This window comes from Lissotriton vulgaris, chromosome 5 (genome assembly GCF_964263255.1).
Source record: "Lissotriton vulgaris chromosome 5, aLisVul1.2, whole genome shotgun sequence".
In the NCBI taxonomy this organism is placed as follows: domain Eukaryota; kingdom Metazoa; phylum Chordata; class Amphibia; order Caudata; family Salamandridae; genus Lissotriton; species Lissotriton vulgaris.
In genome coordinates, this window is record NC_141693.1 from 1,141,614,687 (window position 1) to 1,141,632,535 (window position 17,849).

At 43.9% G+C, this 17,849-nt stretch overlaps 1 protein-coding gene across 1 annotated transcript in view; it reads left to right on the forward strand.

The window, feature by feature from the left end:
* Window positions 1-17,849, forward strand: part of FHIP2A (FHF complex subunit HOOK interacting protein 2A) — a 340,036-nt gene that overhangs the window by 51,975 nt on the left and 270,212 nt on the right. Inside the window, exon 2 of the mRNA XM_086922896.1 lies at window positions 5,679-5,757. Within this exon, the coding sequence (XP_086779022.1) occupies window positions 5,679-5,757 (79 nt within the window). The remainder of the gene's footprint in view (window positions 1-5,678; window positions 5,758-17,849) is intronic.

Genomic DNA, 17,849 nt, shown 5'->3' on the forward strand with positions numbered 1-17,849 from the left:
CTTGTATTAGCGGTTCAGATTTTGCCTAGCATTAGCCCTCCTAGTCTGTAACTCCTGGATCTACCTTTAGAGCCAGGTCACCTGATCGATAAAGTTAAAACTGCCATTTGTTTTGGTCACCTGACTGTTAGGGCTCCCTTTGGTTTTAGGTCATCTGACAATAAGGGCTTGAAGGAAATTACCATCTTTGATGTAAACTCCCCACGTTTTTCCGGATTTTAAGCCCTGTGCACCTGCCCCCTGTTAAAGAGGAGTTAAGTATATGTGCTCCCCCCCCTGAAGCATGGTTAAATTGACTTACCCCATTGCCATATTTAACTTGCCTACAAGTCCCCAGTGTAAGGTCTAGAAAATATTCCCATAGTCTGGAAGTTAAATGGCACCTGTGGACTACCGCACCTGTTGGGCTATGTTTAGAATGGGCATGGAAAGCATTGTAGGCCTACACTCTGTAGCCTGACTGCAAGAGCCTAAAAAAATGCTGTCATTCATACCTGTCAAAATAACTTTTTCTGACAGGCTAGAGACCTTGCTTTTAAATATTAATAAATCACCCTTAAGTACACCTTGTTCCCACCAGGCAGAGTGTATGTTATTTAAAAGCACAACATGTACGAGATTAAAGTTGTCATGTTCCTCTGGTGAGTAACTGCCAAAAGCTATTTTCACTGGCAGGGTTATACCTGGATCCTGGCAAATGTCAAAGTAGAGATCCTAAGCTTTAATCTGTAACCTTTTGGCAGAAAACCACTATAATAGCCATTCACTGTCTATTTTTCATATTTATAAACAATCGAATCCATTGGTGAAGTTGCATTTTTATTAAACATGTTGGAAAAGTATCTTTTAGAACGCGTACTTTTCCTGCTTGAGCCTGTTAGGCTAATTGGCGTTGCAGTCCTCAAAACATCATAAACATATTACCGAACATTCAGGTTTAGTGACTTGAATAATCTAACTCGACCTATCTGTAATGAACTTGACCTATTAACTGATCTCAAACTGTGTAGGAAAATATTTGAATTCACTGTGTCGTCTTTGTCTTCATTATCACATATTATGTGCACCTTCAATATGTGAGTTAATCATGTCTATTGTACAAAAACGTGTTTGATTTAATAGACTAAACTTTTGCTCCATCTATAACCATAATCTAGCCCACATATAGGGTACACATGACCCCTGACTTGCTTCTTAATTTACTAATAGCTTTGTCATCAGGGCAGGAATATTTTTCAGTTCATGTTTAAAAACTCTCACTTTGAATAAGTATATTACTAAAGCATGATGTGGTAGTGCACTGTCCTTTATAGACAGCACCTTTTCCATTAAAATGGCCATAAAATGTCCCACTGAATTGCAGTTTTACAGATTAAACTCTGTAGCGTATTAAGGATAAAGTGTGGAAATCAGGTTTCAGCAATATTTTTTTGGACCCGCCTCAGATTTCCATACTAGCACTATTCGTCTCCTTGCCAGAGCAAGGGTCAGGTCCATAGATCGAGAACCCACTCTGCTCGACTTGGGTCTTGGGAATAATCCCAGCAGACAGACGTCTAAAGAACAAGCAACCGGACAGCGCAGTGTACGAGTCATTCTGTGGACCTCCTCACCCCAAAATGGGCACAGTTTGGGGCAGCTCCAAGTCGTGCTTAAAGTCTGCGCCCGATACTGCACATCTAAGACATGGGCGCGGGTCTCCCCTATGGATGACTTGAAGTTTATGAGGAGTCAAATAATTCATGTTCAAGTAGTTGAACTGGGTAAATTTCAACTACATATTCCTGAAATTCACTTGGGATATGCCATAACTCGACTCCACTCGCGTTCCGACAGTTCGTGCCCCAATAGGACTTCCCACTTAGCCTTCAGAGGCAGTCTGGTCATGTCCAGCAGTGCTCTGTCGAACCATTTCACCAGGTTTCGGTCTTTTCCCATAGTCAACAAAAATTCTAGTATCCCTTGTGTCTTGGATTTGTGTCTATTGCTGGACCACAGGTCATCAAATGATCTCGTAAGTGCTTCATAGGTCAGGATTTCTCTAGTGGAATCAACATTCCCAGCTGAGAGCATTCGCCCACAGTGAGGGTATCCTGTCACCCATGCAAGAGCAGTCAGGGGTGGTCCACGGAGTGACGTGGTCGAAGCACCTAGTGTTCAACTTTGTATGGAATGGACTATTCTTTTGAGTCGCAGCACATGTGCAGAGCTTGGTCAGTCTGCCCTTTTGGAGCCAAATGGGAGAAGTCTAATCTCCTTGCTCTGGTTCTGCCTATGCTGAACAAAGGTGTCTGGAAAGCTTCTGAAATCTAAGGTGGTATTGAGGTGTACTAGCACAGTGCTGTTTATGACTTTTAATGTGTTTACAGGAGTTAGAAAAGAGATGTTGATTGGGAGTCAGTGAATCTGTTTTAGGTGACTGGTGTGTGTGTTGGAATGTTGAGGGAGGAGTCTGCCTGCTGCTTTCTTTATAGTTTTGAGTCAACTGCTTACTCGGATGAGGGAGTTATGAAGTATCGGAGTGAGTGTAGCGCCAATGGCTTTGATTGCATAGGAGAGTGTGAAGTGACGCCATGTGTATCTGTACAACCTTTACTATCTGACTTCTGCCTATGCAATATCCTAGTGAAAAGACACCTAGCCTAAGGTTTTCTCAGCTCATCATGTCTCAGTTAGTCCTCATCAGAGTCCTGAGTAATCCTGTATACTTGCCAAGTGAACCTATAATAACTGCTTCCGTCGCTAGCTAATTGAAGCTCAAGAAAACATGTATTTCACTCACTGAACTAAATCCAACTCATTCCAGTTTGTGGCAAGTTGTGGGTGTCCGAGTATGCCTCCAAGGCTCCGTTCCTCAAACTGAGTGGGCATACCTACCTTTGAAACTAAGGCAAACTTGCGTGGAAATACTGCCTAAGCTCCCTTAACTAATAAGTCAACCCAATGTCCCATGGGACTTATTCACTAACACTTCAACTTTTGCTTTGAAAGTTTGCAAAGTCTTTTAGTAACTTGTATCATAATTCATGTTACTGAAGAAGGGGTACTGAACTCAATATCTTGACAAGTAGCTTGCAGAACTGCCACAAATGCAAGTCATAAAGATATTCCAGGGATGGTCATCACCGGATGCTCCATTCACCCGGTCGAGCGTGGGCCGGACATTAATTATTTTTGTTTGATTTGGGTTGATTCTTTTTTAATGAAGCCTCTCATGATGACCAACACCAGGAGGGTATCAATGACTTGGATTTGTGGCGGCTCTGCCAGATGCTTCTGTTCAAGGCTAGCAGTCAGTCAGTGCCGTCCTGATGAGACCTGTGGATTGATTCCATTTGGGTTGAAATGTCAACAGCACATGGGGTTATCTGGTCAACAACATTTTTAAAATGGGAATATATTCCTAATAATGTTGAAACTTAATTCAGGTTCCTCCTATTTTTTCATTTTTTTCTTAAGTGTATATATGTTGTTTTGTGCAGAGCACCTTTTGTACCTTGCGTTATCTGCACTCATTTTTCTAGTTCATGTTGTAAAGTAATATATCACATTGACATTATATTGTGGACCTATCAATTCATTTGTTGACCTACTACCACATCTTTAGTGAGCAGGTACCAGTGGTGTGGTAGATCTTTGTGAGAAATGTGCCCAAGGGACATTTTTGTATTTTCTTTATTAAGCATACCCCTGAGTGGACACAAGTTCTGCACAAAGAAGAAAGTGTTCCCCCACCTTGAATTTAGGAGTAAGGTGCACTTTGGAATTGTGGGAGGGGAAACAGGAATTGCTAGAAATGTGGGTGGGATTACCCCTGTGAACTATCACCCCGTTAGTTAAGTGAGTAGCCAGGAGTCTCCTCCAACCACTGACGAGTGCCATCCATAAATGTGGTGATCAAGGAATCCTCTTCAGAACACTTTCTGGATCTGACACAAAAGCTGAAAAACATGTTATCCTGGGTTCTCAGTTGCCTAGTCGCAACTAGACCTTGTCCCAGACCTTTGTAGAACAAACCCTAAAGTTTCCCAAAATCTGGGTGCCTTCTATACACACGGGTATGTAAATGTGGTAAAATTCAGCATGTGCTGACCGTGCCTCCCTCCAGCTATTGCAAAGAACTCACAGTACTGACATCAAACTGCAGGCAATTCTTTAATGGGATACTAATTTTCAACAAAAGTTGGCCTTCCAGCTACTTGTTCATTTTTATTTGTCTTAATGCAAACTGGCCTGAAGGTATTTTGCAACTTAGAGGACCTGTGCAACTTAAATTGTTAATTTGTTTGATATTTTATGCAATGGTTTTTAAGTTGCCTCATTCCTTATTTGGACCAAAGAAACCACCTCCAGTCATAACTTGAGGCTTACCAATTTTGGTATGCCTCTATGTAGTTGTACTTTAAAGCCATTTGGCTTGTGTCTGATAGGAACGAGCAAAGAGACCTGATCAACACACCCGACACCCTAATGATATGCATCGGGTGCTCGAGCGAGATTGTGGTGCAGAATAAATTGAGTTCTCAGTCACGGTTGTTCTCATTCTTTCCCAAATGGTTTTGATGGCCTCTCCTTACTCATGAGAGTTTGATATTTGAACTTTGGTGGAAGAATTGAAGAGCTCAAAGTGCCACACACTGTTTAGATTGAATCCTTCGAAGTGCCATTTGGTGGGGAATTAAGGCTGAAAGGGTTTCTTTTCATGTCTGTTGCACACATCTTGTGACAAAACCACAAAGTTTAGTTCACAGTAATTTAAGGGATCCCAGATCCTGCCATAATGTAGACCAACATCTTTAACTTCATAATCATTTCCATGGGGCAGGTCCGGCTGTGCTAGCAGGATTTTTAGAAGTCTTTAATGCACCTTTAAGTCTGTCATTTCTCTTTGACTGAGTATTTCAGAAATGCTCATCACGTCCCCAGATTTGACCCTATGTAACACACCTTTGCAAAATATGTCAAAGACTCCTGTTGCAAACTTGAGATGCTTCAGCGGTAGGTCCATGTGAGCCTGCTCCTTCTATTTATTTCTTTTGTTGTATGCAGATGCCACTGTTGCCTTATCCTGGCCATAAAAGTGTCGCAATCACCCAAATGATTCGAACTATCTCTGTAGTCTGTGAAACGTGTGTTGCCTATATTCGGAACCACCCTATTTGTAATAATGTTCAGAACTTTATAGGCAATGATGAATACAACTCCATACTTTCTATCTGTTCAGGTGAAGGTCACTTTAGCCCCTTCGCTGCGTGGCAAATTACAACTCCGGTGCAAGGGGGTGCGGGGCTGGGCTTGGCGTGGCGCTCGGGTACCGCCTTACTAAATCATGGTGGGCATGTGCTCATGACGGCCGGGAACCGTTCTAACTCCGCCCACTGATTAATTCTCGAGCACAGGCGGGGAATTACCCACTCGTGGGCGGTGTGACAACGTTCAGACGGCTCCCGGCCCTCATGAGCACAAGTCTACTGTGATCGTGACGGCGGGAGTCGTCCAGAGCATGGAAAAGGTTAGGAATGTACTTCTTGTAATAGACTTTGCAGGGAACATAGAAAGGGGTGAGGATGACCCAGTTGGAGTACAGAAAATCTGAAAATCTCCTGATTGAAGTGTTGACTGCTCGGGCCCTAAGCACACGCGCTTTTGACATTTTTCTTTTGTCTCTTGGTATACAGCTTGCTCCGTCCCTTCCACTACAAGAAGACTTTGTTTACCACTGGAAGGCTATTACACATTATTACATCGAAACATCAGGTAAGGCACCTTGGTTTACCTTTATATGCCTGCTTCTGGGTTTTACATTGAAAGCAAGAAGGAAAACAGAAAGGTGTTGTTTTATTGATTGGAGAGATATATATCTAAAGATATATATATATATATATATATATATATATATATATATATATAATATATATATTAATAATAATAATAATTGCGGGACTGCAGTTAGTTTTGCATAATTAAAACAGGCATCGACAGTCATAGGCCCACTGAATGGCAAACATGATTATATAATTGAAAGGAAAACGAAGCACACCCAAATAGACTCACTTGAGAAGCTCCACTAGAGGGCAGTATTATTTAAAAGCAGGCAGACAATGACGCCTTGGCTAATTCTGACAGACGTTTCCATTAGCCTGTGAACCAAGACCAGGTGGTCCGAAACGCATCAGGAAGGAGAAGACTACCTGACTTCAAATGCCGGTTTTGTTTGATAAAGAACTCTGGAGATTTCAGCTGCTGTCGAGTGCATCTTGGTTGAGGACAACCTCGGAGGAATATATAGCTATATCTCTCTCCTACTGGTGTTTGCCAGTAGGTAGTTATAGTGTGTACTTTGTGCCATTTGATGAATCTTCTCGATTTTTTTCCCAAAAAGTGCCCTGGTGTTTCTTGTTGTGCATGGAAACAATGTTTCGCACCACACAGCGCTTGGGTTGCCTAATAGGCTTCGACTTAAAAAAAAAAAATCTAAATCCAGAAATGAAAGTGAATTTGCCAAAATATGACTGTAAATCAGTCTTTTTTATGAGTTTTAATTCCAGCAGTGCAATTCTAGTGCGAAGTGGGATGCGATAATCAAGCATGGCTCCAGGCGACAAAAAGCCAATCATACAACAATCATTTGCAATGCAATAGGTCTCGCATGACTGAAAGTTTGAGCTAATGGTTTTGCAAGTAGTAAAGCAACGCTAATAGCTCAAACTTTAAGTAATGCGAGACCTATTGCATTGCAAATGCTTGTAATATGCCGGCATGAATGGATAATATAACTCTACTGCCGATCTTTTTTAAATCAAAAGTATTTCAACTGATGATGAAAATAAATAATGCGCCTCCTGGTATGGTTTTTGGACAGAAATCTAACAAACTTTATTTTGAGCTCCAAGAGTGTTGTAAAGTACTGAATCAAACAGGAAGTTAGTCAGTAGTAAACGTGTAACAGATGTAGGACTAAAACTGCGTGAATCCATAGCATCGTTTTAAACGTAGCAGGCATGTAATATTTAATTGGGGGTGGTGGCCCGAGGTGGATGACGGCAGGCAGCCGTGGGACTCCCACCCTGGGATTCCACAGCGATGGCGGCGGACTCCTACCATACACTTTGGACCCTGCACTTTCTTTGCTAAGTTAAGGACCGTCTTATGCCCTCAACGGCGCCAAAGGTAGGAGGTTTGCAATGGAAGCCGAGTCGGGTGAAGGTTTGGCATAAGCTGACGTGACATTAAACTACTGTTAAAAGCGCAAGAGGAGTGAAAGTTAGTTTCAAATTTCAAGACAGAAATCCACCAAGCTCCCTCCCTATGCTCTGGTACTGAGGCATACAAGAAACGAAACCTGCAAGCAGTTCATGACTCGTAAACGTTGTGCTGCACCAAGGGTTCCATAGGCCCTTATAAAAGTGGCACCCCCCCCCCTCCCTACCAATCTTCCTGTTAGTAAAAGACGGCCATGACAATGGTACAGTGGGTAACTCAAAATGAGGGCCCCCCTGCAGTGTGAGACGAGGGGCCCCCGAGACTCCCATATATTATATATTGGATATTCATTGGCCATGATGGGCTGAACGGGGTCACCTTCAAAGGCTGGGTTTCCCCTGATGGGCTGGCCCCCTGCGCCGCAGGGGCCTGTTTTGCGCCCATGTGCTGCTGGGGGACCCTAGCACCCTAGAGGACTCCCCCACGCACCTGCTGCCTTAATAATCGCTACAGTCGCCCGTGTTTCGAATGCTTTGTAGAAGAAGCCTTCTTAGAGAGTTTTAAATTGCCCCCTTTCCATATCAAGCATAGGGACTAATTGTACTTCAGGAGTGGGGGGGGGTCGGCCTCCTGTATTTCCAATTTTTAGGTCTCGCTGGTGTTAGCATCGCATAGCGCTGCTCCAGCGAAAGACCTATTGTTGTGGGTTTGCCGGGACTGGAGGACAGGGGGGTGGTTACGCGCTTTTCCTTGGCGATTTGACCTCGTGGGCGCGCACGCCCAGCCCGGCCCCGTGCATATCTCCTGTCCCACATTCACAGCCTCTCTCAATCGCACGCAGACACAGCCACACTCACGCATGCGTACACACACACACATACACCCACGCAGGCACATCAGGACGCACTTACACAGACACACAGCCCCACATATAGACACGCACAGCTAACAGACACACAGTCACACATATACATACACACGCACAGCTACACACACAGCTACAGCCACACACGCGCACCCCCTCCCCCCGTGCCCCCCCCATCCCCCAACCACCGGCTGACGCTGGGACTCGAACCTGGCTCCCGTTCCAAATTCAGATACTATGGCAGTTACCCTCTCCTTCTCCTGCTTTGACTGGTACATTACATATTTCTCAGGACTGAAAAGTCCAGAACACTTTCAAAGAGGCACAGGGTCTTCTCGCCTGTAGGCGCAGTTCTTTCTGATGCCTCCTGAACTCTTAAGTAACAGTGACAGGAGATTCTCTGCAGCGTGCGGCTCGTTCTAGTGACATCATTCACACCAGGGAGGCAACTACGACCGCCATCTTGAGTGTGGCAAGACCCTCCCAGGCTCCTAAATGCGGGCTGCTGTCAGGCGCTTGCTCTGGCAGTATGATATGAATTAGCGCGCTTTGCCCTGCTCTGAGATGTCAAGAAAATGAAACTTTCACCTGCCCCGATCAGTTAGAGGCCGTGTCACGTGTGACATTTTTATGCATTAGATGCGTCCTTGGAATGGTTTCTCATGTAAAATTGTAAACATACGCAAGGAGTCTAGCATGTGTTGTAAGATAAAGAGCCAGGAAATGTTAGGATTTGTGTTTGTTCTTTTTTAACTGTAGCAGCGTTCCGAGACTTGAGCTCTCAAATGTCTTACTCGTCCTGTTTGTTTTTTAACTGGGTAAAACGAGGTTTCAGGTCCTAGAATGCCAAGTAAAATTTTACCTGGATGAACTTTTCACGCATTGGCCTAGGAAACTTCACAGCCTGGGTGAGGGCAACAGCATTAAGAACAGCATCGAGAAGCTACATTACACTTTAAACCAGCATTACATTTTTTGGGGGAATTTGTAATGTTTTACAAACTATCACAGAACTGACATTATAGTTAACAGCTTCCTGTACTGCTTTGGGGACTCAATGTACTGCCTGTATGCAGCTGCCGCCCACTGCACAGCGGTTCCCCCACCTATGCTCCCTTGCACAACAAACATTGCCACTGATACTGCTGATGGTCTATGCCACAACTATTATGGCAGTCCTCGCTGTCCATGTACCCGAGGGCAAGCGTCAGCAATGCCTTTCTCGCAGCTGATGTTGTAAGGGGAGTAATGTGATTGGTTCTCATCGGGGGGGTGTGGGTTTGTGGATTTTCTCAAAGGGTAAATTGCGTACACAGCTGATTAACTATTTTTAACAAGCATTTGCAATGCAAAAGGTCTCGCTGTTATGCGTGTTTGAGTTATTGGCATGGAAAATGGCTATGCCTTTTATTTTGGTTTTGGTTTATAAAACAAAAATAAAAGCCATAAGTTTAAACTCTCATAAATACGAGACCTATTGCATTGCAAATGCTTGTTTCCCCTGGTCCTTGGTTCCAGGCCTGCCCTTCTAGTAACCTCAGTATGGTGTAAGGGCGCCGAGTGGATAAACATGAGCCCCCTGGCTTGTTTCGAGGTTGGCGGCAGCAGCACAGCACAATGTGGTCTTCGACCAATGGCCCCCACTGCTCACAGCGGGGACCAGCTGCCAATGCCGGGCAGACGAGGAGATATGGAGATGCGTTTCTTCTCGCCCGGTTCTTTTCTTCAGCCCTGGCAGGACTGGTTGTTTTTACATTTCCATTTCACGCTGGCCCTCCTGGACGCTGGAACTGTCCCAGGCCCAATGCTTTGCGTTTCATCACTCCATACTTTGTAAACAAGCCTGATGGCGCGCAGCCCTGGTACCCTTCGGCGGCCTTCAGGTGGGCAGCAAAGGGCAGGACGTAGAGAAAGACTTGAGGGGAAGAAACTAGGGGAGAAAAGGAGCAAGGGAGTCGATGGCAAGATGGAAGAGAGAAAAATTGGGGCAAATCGGCTTGAAAGACGAAAGAAACTAAAAAGGAATTGCACGAAGGAGTGAAGGGAGGGAAAAAGAAACAGCAACGCGGCACGAAAGGTGGAAGCTGCATGTGAAAGAGGGGAAGATAAAAGACCGGGTGGATGGATGGCTGAAGAAAGGAATGGGAAATGTAAGGAATCATGGTAAAATTGGAGAAAGGAGGGTAAGGTAATACCGTAAGGAAGAAAAAGGGATAATAGGGTGTTTGGGGATAAATTAGAAGGACACGGCAAGGCTTTTTTTATTTTGCTGCAGTTTCATATAGCGCGGACTTTACCCGAAGGCATTGGACCGCTTTAAATTAGCACCATTTACATTACACAAGAACACATTCATTTGTGAAAAACGCAGGGAGATTAAGTAGTTTGCCCAGAATCACAGGTTGTTGAGCAGCGTCGAGTCTCACACCTGGTTCCCCGATGTCTGGAACTCTGGCCGTTACGCCCCATCCTCTTCCAGTGTCACAGTTAGCCAGGAGTGGCAGCTGCTTCCCTTGGTTGCCCTAAGGTAAGGGTACCTACTCAGTTGATTCGCTGTAAAATGGATCCAAAAAAAGTAGAAGCCCGCGAGTGGAGTGCGTGCGCCACAGCGAGCTGTGGTTTCAATTATCACGCCTGTGTCTGGGCATGATAATTGAAACCACATGGCCTATTGGTGTCTATTACGCGCACCAAGCGCGTAATAGACACCAGTAGGCCGTGGGTGGAGCAGCCTTACCCGCCTTTGGCCTATTTCGTGCCGTTTTACTGAAAAACACGCAAAGTCCAATAGCAGGACACAACAGGAAAAGCACACGCACACGTGTGTGCTTTTCCTAGGTCACTCTCCTAAACCCCGTTTCGTTTTTGCCTACTAAATGTCTTGCGCTGCGCGAGTAGTGCTGCGCACTGCACCACTAGGCGCGATACCTAAAAAGGAAAGAGAGTAATGTCTCCCTAGTGTAATGATCATTGTGGTTATGCAGGGAAGACAAAAGCTTGAAAGGTTATATCTATGAGGGCTAAAAGGACAAGCACTGGCAAAGCAAATAGGTCCTGCCTTTGTGACCTCTTGGTTTTGCTGATGGTTTTTAGTAACGCTGTACAACATTCACAATGCTGTGCAGTTTTGCTGAAGTTTAAAATGAAACAAAACAAAAACATCAGCCTTTGACGATGCCACCCAAGCCATTTTGTAGTCATGCACATCACACCTCCAAAAGGACACCAGTGTTTTTTAAAATTACTGATTCACATTGGATTAATAACTAATAAGAAAATAAAATGCTAAATAAAACACGCAAAAGCATTTTTTAATAAACAACTTAAAAATGGGAGCGCACCTGCCAATGATGGCCTCCCGGCTGAATTTTATATAAAGTGTGCGAAGGAGCTAGTTCCTCTTCTATTAGAAGTCTACGAAGAAGTTTACAAGGTAGGGAGACTTCCAAAATCCATGAGAGAGGCCATAGTGATAACTCGTCTTAAACCTGTTATACCCACTGGAAAGCATGACTCCTATTGCTCCCTGTCACTCATTAATGTGGACAGCACGATTTTGACTAAGACGCTAGCGAACAGAACAAACTTCTGCCGTTACGGTCTGATCAATCTGGTTTCATACTGATGGCAGATAATCTTTGTATGCTGTTTTCACTTATCGATCAATTAGACCCGAACATACCGATGGTGGCCACCTTCTTGGATGCAGCAAAGGCATTTGACACAGTAGAATGGAATTTTCTCTTTACAGTACTGGAAAGGATGGGCCTCAGTAAAGCTATGTTGAGGTAGGTTAAGCTTATCTATATGGAACCCCTGGCCCGAGTGAGGGGAACTGGCGGACTAACAGCAGCATTACAAATTAGTTGAGAAATGTGATAAGCATACCCTTTATTCCAGATCTTATTTTCACTCACATTGGAGCCCCTAGCTTACCTCCTTCAAGAGTTTCATGACATGCGAGGGGTTAATCTGGGTTTCAGGTATACGCATTTATCAATGTATGGAAACGGTGCTCTCCCTGCGATAAATTTAAATCCGATTATCAGAGAAATCACACAATATGGGTGCTGATCTGGCTTACTGGACTATCCATTGTAGTGGCAGGAGCTGTTCATTACATGTGAATACGCTACCACACAGCTATTCTAACCACTTAACGAGATAATTATGGGACGTATATGGTAAGCCTTGCCACATTGGTATACTGATCGATTAAGCTCCCATTATCCTTTAGCAGACAGAATAGCACTTATGAAGATGGTGGTGTTGCTGAAATTACTCTATTTCAAAACATCCGCATCCCTTTAAATAAAGCGTTCTTTGCACACCTCAATACATTCCTGATAAAATTTGTGTGGGCAGGCAAACAACCAAGAGAGCTCTGGAATAAACTTGCAGCTTCCATACGACAGGAACAGATCTGATGCACTGCTTTTTGAAGTGCATTATCTATTGCAGGGGGTCTCTAACCTTTTCTGTAGTGAGAGCTACTTGTGATCATTGAAAATCATTGTGAGCTACTGAAGGCAAAGCAACTTGCGCATTGTTGCCAGATGCTACCACGCCCAGCTGAATTGACTTGAAGACTAATGTCCATAGAGCCAGATCCTATGGTTTGAACAAAATACTTTGACTAGAGACACTATGGCAGGACTGCCATATGTCAGTGCGTGGCCTGTGGGTAGGTGTGCGTGCGAGTAGGATATTTGTGTACGGGTGACTGAGAGACTGTCATATGTACTTGTGACACAGGACAAACCTTTCGCCATATGTGGCCCTGTTACATGGTTAACATAAATGGGAGAAATTTAAAGTGCAATTTTCAGAATATGGAATATTTACATGCACTTTAAATTTCTCCAACTTAAAACAGTGGCTGTATTTTTCAAGTATAATTATGTCACGATAACATGAAAATTAATCTGAAGAGTTAACTTTGTTTATATGGGTTCCATAAAACTCATTATTTAAATTGTCGTGCCATTTCCGATTGTCACATTTACAAACACCAAGCATCTTTCTTCCAGTGGCCTGTAGAGATGGTGCATAATTATAACAGAAAAATACATTTGTTTAAATGGGAGGAATTTTAAGTGAGTAAATATGCTTCATAAAACATTAAGATGTATTTGGCTTAATTGAACGTGGAGAAAGACATTAATACTTAATGTTTCATAGAAAATGTTTTCTTCACTTATAATTGCTCCCATTTGGAAGAAATTACGATTTTTCAGTTATAAATAATGTACAGTGTCTACTGGCCACTGGAAGCAAAAAGCCTGTTGCTGGTAAATGTGAAACTTTAAAATGAAAAGTTATTCACTAAGGTATTTATTATTTATTTATAGGTTTCATGTAGTGCTAGCTAGACCCGACGGTATCAGGGCGCTTTACATAAAAATTGATAGAAAACACATTGAATAAAGTTGCTTTTTATTTTAATGGCCTCCCATTCAAAAGCATTCAGAAACCTTTTGTTCCCAAGCTCCAATATTGAGTCGAAAGGGACTTTTATTTAAGAGTTAAATATTTCAGTGCCTCAGTTCTTCACCTCTGTGACCCAGCCTGGCCCATAAATCTCACAGACCACTGCTCGTTATCAGGCTCTGCTATCTGCAGCCTGATGATGATAATGTAAAGTATACCCAGTCTTCCCTTAACATTAAAAGAAAAATGTGACCCCGTGCTTACTTAAAAATTAACTTAACACTGCAAACTACTTTGGAGGTGTCTGGGAGCTACTGGTAGCGTTCTCGATCTTTGTTGGAGACACCTGAGCTAGTGGCACAAGCGCAATTTGCTCATCATTGGCTTCACATCAGTAGGGACGTGCCGCATGTTGCTAATGAGAAAGGAGTTATGCATCCACTTCACCTTCAGAAAGCCCTATACGTTCATCTACCTCGACCCTCTTGGGAGATGCATACCGGGAAATTCACGAGATGGGCATTGTCCTTAATGGTGTCCATTTGCACTGTCCATGTGTTTATTCACGGCTCTTTCCCATTAAACACTACAAACCGCTACGTATAGATCTGTATCCGACTATACTTATTATGTATTACGTTGTATTAGACTAAACAGATTTAATTGCTTTTTACTCTATTTCACTAAATTACTTATAACTTTATCCTCGGACCCCTTGCGATTCTATGATAGAAGATTGCTTTTCTCTGACATTTGAACTCCCTATCCGGCGCCCATTTCAAAATGACTACCGTGCTTATTGTATATGATCGTTCATCTTCGCTTCGAGAATATGCTTTACTCCACAAATATAAGGGTGCTAAAGTTGTACTTTTAGTACTTTATTTATTACTGTTTGTATTATTATTAATTTGTTTATGTTCAGATTCCACTTGTTAGCAATTTGTAAATCAATCAATCAATCAATCAAAGACATTTATAGAGCGCACTACCTACCCGTAGGGTGTCGAGGCGCTTGGGGGGGGGGGGGGGGGGGGGTGCCGCTACTGCTCGAACAGCCAGGTCTTGAGCTTCTTCCTGAAGGAGAGGTGGTCTTGGGTCAGGCGCAGGTCGGCCGGGAGGGAGTTCCAGGTCTTGGCGGCCAGGTAGGAGAAGGACCTTCCTCCTGTAGTGGCTCTGCGGATGCGTGGGACGGCGGCGAGGGCGTGGCTGGCGGATCGGAGGTGGCGTTTGGGAGCGTAGAAGTTGATTCGGTTGTTGAGGTAGCTCGGGCCTTGGTCGTGGAGAGCTTTGTGTGCGTGGGTAAGGAGGCGGAAGGTGATTCTCTTGTTGACCGGGAGCCAGTGCAGGTCTCTTAGGTGTCCGGAGATGTGGCTGTGTCGTGGGATGTCGAGGATGAGTCTGGCTGAGGCGTTCTGGATGCGCTGGAGTCTCTTCTGGATCTTGGCGGTGGTTCCGGCGTAGAGTGCGTTGCCGTAGTCCAGTCGGCTGGTGACGAGGGCCTGGGTGACGGTCTTCCTGGTCTCTGTGGGGATCCACCAGAAGATCTTCCGAAGCATGCGCAGGATGTTGAAGCACGACGAGGAGACGGCGTTGACTTGCCTGGTCATGGAGAGGGAGGAGTCCAAGATGAAACCCAGGTTGCGTGCGTGGTCCGTCGGTTTGGGTGCGGTGCCCAGGGCGGGGGGCCACCAGGAGTCGTCCCAGGCGGAGGGCGAGGAGCCCAGGATGAGGACCTCCGTCTTATCTGTGTTCAGCTTCAGGCGGCTCGTCGTCATCCACTCGGCTACCTCTCTCATCCCTTCGTGCAGGTTGGCTCTGGCGGCGGCGGGGTCGTTGGTCAGGGAGAGGATCAGCTGGGTGTCGTCGGCGTAGGAGATTATGTTGAGGTTGTGTTGGCGTGCGATGGCCGCGAGGGGGCTCATGTAGACGTTGAAGAGAGTCGGGCTCAGTGAGGATCCTTGAGGGACGCCGCAGATGACTTTGGTGGCCTCTGACTTGTACGGTGGTAGGCGGACTCTTTGTGTTCTTCCGTCGAGAAAGGAGACAATCCATTCCAGCGCCTTCTCCTGGATTCCGACGTTGCTGAGGCGCTGCACTAGGGTGCGGTGGCAGACCGTGTCGAAAGCCGCGGAGAGGTCTAGGAGGATGAGGGCCGCTGTTTCCCCGTTGTCCATCAGGGCTCGGATGTCGTCAGTGGCGGCGATGAGAGCGGTCTCGGTGCTGTGGTTGGCACGGAATCCGGACTGCGATGGGTCGAGGGATCCATTCGTCTTTGTTGAAATGTTATTGCCTTTTACATTACTTATACATATGTATATATATATTATGTAGCTATTGGCATATATAGTTGACTACATAACTTGACACACACCGTCATTGCGATCAATAACTAGTAACCGCTTTAAGGTGACCGCTGTTATTTTCTAAACTGACACACACTAGCACTGGGTATGTAGGGCTATTTATTGGACTTCCAACATGGCAGGTGTGGTCCATGCCACCTGAACATGAGGACTACTCTCCTTGCTGGCACATTTTTTTCTTGAATAACTATAAGTGATTTGCGTTGATACTATTATGTCTGCGCACATAACTATTTCTCAAATCTTTTTATACACGAGGAGAACTCTCCTTGCCGGTATGTGTCCATGGATAACTAGAAGTGATGTCTCCCTACTATTATTATCTGTAGAATTGTATTTAACTGACATTTTTATTTAGATATCTTGGTATTATTATATATGTAGTTTCTTTATTTGTTTTAATGACCTGGGACTTTTTTATTTATTTATTTATAACTATTTTATGAAACTAGACGCACAGTATAGCATGGTATACTATTATGTTGTTTGATTTATACTACTCGATATGAACAATATATATTCACAACCAAATATTAATTAAGATTTATTTTGGGATCAACAATTGTTTAGTCGCTTTTTGCGTTTGTATTTCTATTGCCACTCTTTACTTCCCTTACGGCAATTTGAGTTTTAATTCTCTGTGTTTTGACTGTAATTTTTAACCCAGGACTCTGGTGATTTTTATCTCTACTGGACTGTAGCATTATTGTGCTAAACGTACCTGATATTGATTATGTGGATGGATTCTTATACACCGATGTACCAGATTATTATGACTGTTTGACGTTTATATTATAATGTGTCACTCGGAGATGTGGGTCCTAGACACTTGTGTTCTAAGTCGTCTATGTGTTTTGTGGTGTATGGCTCTATCTTTGGTCTAAATCCCAGTGGCTCCATGGTTTAGGGCACTCATAATAGTTTTCCCCTTTTTTCCCATGCACGGCTGATTACATCAACTGCCCTTCGTTTAAAAAATTGTACTGGATTGTTTCTCTTTTGGAATGCGAACTGGCAGTGATATTCACTACAAGCCTAATGTGAAGACTCCGATTGTACCACTTGGGCCTGAACTGAAAACTTGGATTAAAGTTGACTATTACTGCGATATTACTGTATACATGACTATCTTTTAAACACTTGAGTGCTCGGATTGATATGCTAATAGCTTATTATTAATCACAGAGGTGAAACCGAATGTATTAACCAATGCTTGTTTTTGTTAAAGGCACAGGTTGAGCTGAAGGCAAGACTCTAATTTGGTTCCCCAGTCCCAAAGTTAGCAGCTCTGACCCTAACGCCACATCCTCTCCTTTGAAATATCTCACTCATTGCTGACTGGAAAGTAAATGCTAGTTCTCACTGTAACAGTGAAATGACCTGTGTGTCACAGAGCACCTTAAGACAGTTCTGGTATTTAACCAACCGCAGATTGCATCGTTGGTCTTGCAGATTGGATTTCAGTTTTCTAAATGCAGGATGAACATCAGAGCTCTCAAGTTTCCAATTTTATGCCTAAGTAGCTTATCAAGTTACGGTGTTTGCTTTGCATTCTGGGACTTATAGTCCTTTCTATGCCATGATAAAATCAGGACTAAGTCCCAGAATGCAAAGCAATAACCCGGACTGGATATGCTACTCGGGCATTAAACTGGAGAGCGCTGAAAATTCTCAGTGTGCAAAGCACTGTGGCAATGTAAAACATAATGGGTTGCTCATATATTAAAAGAGACAGACGTTCTAATAAAAAAAAATCTTTTGAAAGCGCCTTCATATATTACATAATGTATATTTTATGCGACATAACTTTTGGGATCGCAAAATACTTTGTTGAATACACTGACAAGAAACAGGACTTTGATCGGCGCTGGGTTGTGTGGTGGAGTGGAAGGGGGTTTGGGAAGAAGATAAAACCGTTGCCCGGGGAAAATCTGAAGCAGCAGCTATACACTTTAGACCGGATGTTTCGATTAAGGGCTGGTCTG